This window comes from Cariama cristata, unplaced genomic scaffold (genome assembly GCF_000690535.1).
Source record: "Cariama cristata isolate BGI_N322 unplaced genomic scaffold, ASM69053v1 scaffold5150, whole genome shotgun sequence".
Classification (NCBI taxonomy): Eukaryota; Metazoa; Chordata; class Aves; order Cariamiformes; family Cariamidae; genus Cariama; species Cariama cristata.
Genome location: NW_009593976.1, coordinates 142,551 through 149,338, shown reverse-complemented (window position 1 = coordinate 149,338; position 6,788 = coordinate 142,551). Strand labels below are relative to the sequence as shown.

General features: G+C 40.4%; 1 protein-coding gene across 1 annotated transcript in view; it reads left to right on the top strand.

Annotated features, from left to right (window-relative positions):
* Positions 1-720: 720 nt before the first annotated feature.
* Positions 721-6,788, top strand: part of SOD2 (superoxide dismutase 2, mitochondrial) — a gene marked incomplete at its 5' end in the record, with an annotated part of 7,120 nt that continues 1,052 nt past the window's right edge. The window contains 3 exons of the mRNA XM_009696177.1: positions 721-953; positions 3,867-3,983; positions 5,732-5,911. Coding sequence (XP_009694479.1) covers positions 721-953; positions 3,867-3,983; positions 5,732-5,911 — 530 coding nt within the window. The remainder of the gene's footprint in view (positions 954-3,866; positions 3,984-5,731; positions 5,912-6,788) is intronic.

Below are 6,788 nucleotides of genomic sequence, written 5' to 3'. Positions count from 1 at the left end.
CTCTGCTGGCCAGGGTGGCCGCACTCGCCCCCTCTTCAGAGCCCCGAGGCTTTTGCTGCTGGTTTGTCCCTGGTTTACGCCAAGGTCACCAGCGAAACGTAAAAGGGCCTCAGGAGCTGACCTTCCTCCTGGCCCAGCGGTTCTCCTTTCATCGTGGTCGTTGTCATGTCTCATGTTAAAATGGGGAAGGGTGACCCGAAACTGCGTGGTTTTCTGTGCTGGACATCACGGCTGCCCCGCCGTCACGCAGCGTGGGGTTTTCCGATACCCGCCATAGGGGCAGCGCAGCATGTGTGTCGGTACAGGAGGCGTTAATGCCAAAGAGCTGGAGTCCTGGAAACCCAGTGATTATATGGGTTTTTCAATACAGGGAAACTTAGCAGGGACATCTTGGCGTCTGTTTCTAATCCATAAAGATTAGGTGAAGCGTTGAATGTCGGCGTGTTGCTGCTGGCTTTCCCTTCCTCTTTGCCTTGCCTGCATGCTTGGGACTTTTTGCTTGAGGGGCTTGATTTGAGAAATGGCAGCCGTACATTGCAAAGCCTGAGATCTGCGACTTTTACGTGAATTCATCTCTGCAATTAAGGTACAGAGTGTGCTTGCTTTGAGCTCTGGAAAATTGGAAATTTTACTTCTTTATCTCAGATGCCACGCTGTGTACTTAGAGCAGCTGATAATAACAGTTGCAGTTTCGGTGGTAAAGCCTAAATACTGAATAAGACTATTTCCTTCTGTTTTTTTCTCTTCTAGAAGCAGTGCTAAGTTGATAACACCGTTGGGATGCTTGGCCTCTAGGCAAAAGCACACTCTTCCTGACTTGCCATATGACTATGGCGCTCTGGAACCTCATATTAATGCAGAGATCATGCAGCTGCACCACAGCAAACATCACGCTACCTACGTGAACAACCTGAACGTTGCGGAGGAGAAATACAAAGAGGCACTTGCAAAAGGTTTGTATATCCACAGTCAGGAGGTGAGATGGAAGCTAGTTGACATAAAGAAAGAAAAAAAAAACGGATAGTCCTTCTTTCTAGGAGAAATAGTTTTTTTTAAAAGTTTTAGATTTTATAATTCAAACTTTTTTTGTTTTAATAAAGTGAAATACTATTAGGAGCAAGCTTTCATTGTAAGCTTCAGTGGTGCTGATAATTGAAAACTAGGTGTAACTTAAAAAGCATGAATTCTGTTCTCTGTAGTACTGTAAAACTTCAAGAAAATTCATTGATTGTTGTGGATTTAGTCTATATTTACTTTAGTAACTTGAACCAAGGATTGAGTCAATGGGAAATTGCAGTCATCTTACTAAACAAATACTTTGTAATGAAAGGTTAGTAACAAACCTACATAAAGTAAAATTTGTGAACCTTGTTGGTTTTCACATCAGATGCTCTGCTGATTCTTGTAAAATAATCTTAGTCACTTACAAATGGATGCAAGGCAAATGCGCAGTTAATGTATACAACACCTAATGAAGAGATCTGAATTTGGGTGTCAGTTATGCCCATGGATCAGATTAAGGGGTCATGTAGGTCTGTTGTATTCTGGAGATTTAATTAGTGCAAACATAATTCAGGAGGGAAGAAACTGGACTATAAGAGAACAGTAAATCTGCTGCTGCTGTTACTAATGCTGTTTAATGACCAAGGCTTCAGCCACTAGTGGAGGCAGAATTTCTGGTTAGCAGAAACATCTGTAGTGTTGTGGATCCTTTGAAGTATTTTTAAAAAATACTATCCTTTGATAGCATCTCATCGCTTGCTGTTGGAAATGGTCTGTCTAAAGGTAGAGGTTAATCTTTCCTTAAGGATTTTGCAGGTATTAGTTTGCAAATGGATAATGTATTGGTGGTGGTCAAGCACACTAAAGCAGACAAATACTTACTTGACATATTTCTGAGTGTGTGGTTTGGTTTGTTTGGTTTTTCCCCTAATTGGTATCCCAGTATACTGTGTGTAGTATTTTGACTCTCATTAGAAAAACTTCTAAGACCAGGCTTTAGGAAAGGTCAGAGTCTGAACTGCCACCTAATTCTCTCAGTGTTGTTCTTTTTCCATACTTAAAAACTGAGCGTGATCAAAAAAATCTCCCTGCGGTATATTTCAGTGTTGGGTTACATAGCACATCTGATCGCTAATATCTCTTCTGGGTAACAGAACCTTGTCAATGGCTTTTGTTCAGCAATAGAAAGTAAAGTATTCTCTTCAGGTTAACATGTTCTTCATCTATCTTACATCTGCTTAGAAAACTCAAAAGCTGTCCTGAGTTGAGTCCCATTGGCTTATGTTGTCAGACCGTTTGCTCTCTGAGAAGCTGAGCTGACTGGTCTCATGAGCACCTGTAAGCTGCCTGTCTTGGTTTACTGAATTGTCCTCTGTGGCTGTGTTGAGGAGTGTGGTAAGCTGGAGAAAAGGCCAGGGACTTGATATACAAATACATTCCAAGGCACTTTTGCGGTAACTTAAGGGCAAGTTACTTTTTTTTTCCATTGTCTTTTCCAGTACAAAGTGCAGCAGGACTGATCTGACAGCACCACAAATACCGTGTTTTAAGGACAATAGTCAAATGCCATCTCTGGTTCCTAGTGATCCTGAGGAATAGTTTCCTCTAAGGAATGGTGGAATAAAGAGTCATGAAGACATTAAGGACATTCTGAGTTATTTGGATTTCTGGCCTGTGATATGCTGTATGCTCTGGATGAACTTAAAAATGTTGTTAAGGCATGCAAAATTCAAGGAAAATGTCCCAAAGATGCTATTTGAGTGGGTAAGGGAGATGTCTCATCCTTAACTTGGTACCTGAATTCAGCAAATAGTGGTTTTACTAACTGCATTGGGTGCTTTGTTCCAGTCCTGTACCCATCTGTGGTTCCTGAAGGATATGAGGAGATGCTGAGAACATGGAATCCTCTATTAAAACCTTAGTAACAGATGTGCTACTGCTTTGTGGCTTGCCTTCATGTCTGTGTTAAGATGTCTTTATTGCTATGGGAAGATTTCTACCACTCATTCCTGAGAGAGTGTGCAGGAAACAACTGTGCCCACTGATTTCTTATTAGAGAACGTATTGGAGTGGTGGAGAAAGCTTCAAAAACCTTTGAAATGTTTCAGTTCTTTTAAAAGCCAAAATAGCATTCAAAACACTTGTGTTGAAGTGATACAACGCTATTTAGAGGCGCAAGGCACCAGTGAATTCTTTAAGGAATATGACATTTTTGTGGAGAGGGAGGAAGTACAGGGGTGTCTGATCTTGGTTTCAGATGCAGGGTTCTGTCTTGTGGAATAAAATGATCTGGCACTACTATCTCTTCCTGCAAGTACCTCCCTCCAAAACAAAACAAACAAACAAAAAAAACCCAAAAAGTAGGAGGGAGAAGAACATTTTGTTCACATACGTGCTCGCTGTACTCATCAACTTTCTTAAGAAGTTTAAAAATTCTTATTTTGCAGATCAGTGAGCTAATGGGTGAACAATATTTTTGTCTTGTGGTGGAAATACTGAGCAGTTTACAAGTGCTGGGTTGTTAAAGTGTTCTGGCTGTACTAGTTGCTTTATTCTGCTGTGGAATGGCGGAAGATGTTACATGAGTTGTATGGGTTGCCTGATAGTTGCAGTATTGGCAGATCTTATATCGTTACAGCATAGGAAAAGGTCAGATATTAAAAAAATCTTTAATGTAGTTTGTCAGTGACTATCTAAAGTATGTATAACAGTCACAAACCTTATGTTTTCCATAGACATGTTTGAGGGTAGGTAAGACTTGAAAGATTTTGGAGATTGGTGGAGGCCTAGTGGCAACTGAATGACTACTGTGATGATGATGATTTTTTTATTTGTCTATGTATTTTCATCTATTGCATCCTTAGGTGATGTTACAGCTCAGGTGTCACTTCAGCCTGCACTGAAGTTCAATGGTGGGGGTCATATCAATCACACCATCTTCTGGACAAACCTTTCTCCTAATGGAGGAGGAGAGCCTACAGGTTAGTGCTTGTTACAATGGTTTATTGTATCAGTTTTAATTGAGGAGTAGAACTGATGATCTTTTTGTTCTTTGAAAGACTTTAAAGGATCTTTATTTTTGAGAGTTAATTTGCCTTTCTATGTGACAGTTATCACAATTCTGAGGAATTAAGGGTATTTTGGATGCAAGCCAAGAATATAAAAAGCTAACCCTGTGCTATGTATTTTTGATTTCTAAAGCTGATCATGAGTACACTGAAAAATACTTGGCTGTTGCTGTATATTGTCCTTTCCATCCTCATAAGAGAAAATAGTTGTGCAAAGCTATGTTAATTAAGTTGCCGTATGTACTCAGTTCACAGAAAGGGAAGAAATGTGCTGCAGACCACCCAACCTAGTGGCTGGATTTATGCTCCTGTTTGCATAGGGATAGTTTAGCAGTTAAAGCCCAAAGGAAGAAATCCCCTTTGGGGAGGATAGAGCAGTGATTATCTACAAGTGACCTGCAATTAAAGGTAAAGGCCCTGTAATAGAGATCTCTCAAAAACTGTTGTGATAAACTTGAGGGATTTTGAATCAGGTTTATATGCGTGTCTGTAAATTGGTGGGCTTCAGGTGCTTTGTACTCTGGTTCAGCATTCATAGGTGACATGTGCTTGTGACTTTTGACTCTACTATGGAAGTACAAGATGCTCTGAAGATGATCTAGGTAAGACTAGAGCGTAAAGTTTGAAGCATCAAAGCTGAAATTTCAACAAGCAGTTCTGATACCAGTCTATTTCTGATAGAGCTTGTTTTCAGATTACATTCTCAGAAAAGATGCTTTAAAGCCTTGATTTTTGTCTCCTAATTTGTGAAGTTTCTGTGAAGCCTAGAATGTCACCTTTCAGTTTCAACGGAATGCTTCGAGGCTTTTGTAGGAAGCCTGCTAAAGCCTGTCTTAAGATGCAGTTGCAGCTATCGTCAAGAGATTTTCAAGACCATCTATCTGAAGGTGGAAGGAATGAAGAATTCTTTAGCGTTGCACTGTATGAAGTATTCTTACACATGCTAATTAGAAAGGAGCATAAACGCCTTCAGGTTTTGAGCAAACACTTAAATATCTGAACACCACAAATGTGCTAGGATGTATGGGAAGGGAAGTAGTCTGACAGTGCATTGTTACGCTAAACAATTATAAATTTTGTTCCCTTTGCCCCAGCACAGATTAGCTTAATAATAATAAAGAAGGTATCTAATCACAGAGCTTACTTATCCATATCAAATGGACTACTTAACTGTAGAGGCAGATGTAAATCTAAAATCTGAGGGAAGTGGTTAAATACCTCTTGATATGTGTAGGTTCAGTATACTGATATCAAAGATGTCCAGATATTTCTTAGTACTAAGACAAAGAAATCACAGCCACTTAGTGTTGTCCTTTTAGATATGCAGACTAGCTCCCTACCTTCTTTCCTAGTCCTCTGTGGTGGTCCCTTTTCTTTTAGACAAGAGTGTCAGCTCCTGAATGCCCAGTTGATAGCAGCCTGACTGTGTCTTTGAGGACAGAATGTTTGGCTACTGCACTAGTTTCTTTCCAGTCTGCTTGCCTTCTTAAGCAGGTTGGGACAGAACTGTTAATTAATGATGCAGCTACTCTGTCTAGACGCTTCCTTCCCACAGAGCCCACGGATGCTTCTGCTCCTCTTTCCTTCTATTTCCAGTTGATAGCTGGAAATTGAAAGATGTTAAGTACCTGACCTGTGATCTTTCTGTACTTTTTTTAAAGGAGAATTGATGGAAGCCATCAAGCGTGACTTTGGTTCCTTCGCAAAATTCAAGGAGAAGCTGACAGCCGTATCAGTTGGTGTTCAAGGATCAGGCTGGGGGTGGCTTGGCTATAACAAAGAGCGGGGGCACCTACAAATAGCAGCTTGTGCGAATCAAGACCCTTTGCAAGGAACAACAGGTCAGGTTTCTTCCCCTCTACTTCTCTCTTTGGAGATATCATAGGCAAGTGTATGAGATGTGAAAAGAGGTTTGTGGACAAATACTGAGAAGAAATTTCTGGATAAATAGGACTGGAAAACTGAATGTCCCTACTAGCAGAAATGAAAAACAGTTGCAGTTTTTAAAACAGCTTTTGTAAAGCAGGACTTAAAAACTGAAGAGCAGTGGGATTTATAGTCTGTGTAGTCGAAGGCAAAATCGATGGGGCATATTGTGAAAGCATGCTTTCTTAGACAATAGTTGTAGCTTAGGCTCCTTTGGATTATTTTTGAATAACTGGAGTAGCTTGCCTGTGTGGAGGAAGATTAAGCCTCTTGCCCTCAGATTGTTTTCTCTGGCAGAGGGACTATTCACAGAACTGTCAGCATAGGCCAGACAACAGGAGAGGAGAAGGTGTACAGAGTAACCTACTACGTATGCTATGTTTAAAATGGAAGGCTTGTCTGCTTCCTTAATATTGGTGAAGAGTAATGAGTGTCAATTAAATCAGGCTTGGATGTGGATAAATCTTACAGCTAGGCAAGCAGCGTAATACTTGCTTTTGAATATTTGAAGATATTTTTACTTGCTTAGAGAGACATGGGAAATGGTGATGGCAAGCTGGACACCCTCCACAGAGGGAAGAGGTCATGGCCAACGAGAATCCAGCATGCAGTGGCTGTTTGTCCAAATCCTATTGCAGGTGTCTTTAAAACATGTTCTGTAGAATTCGTAGAGAACAGCAAGGAATTTCATGTATTGTCAGCAGTCTGTGTGTTGATTATTAGCAGGAAGGGGAAAAAAAAAAAAAGAAGAATTTTAGTATAGGGACATACAGCATAATGGGAGTAAATTTC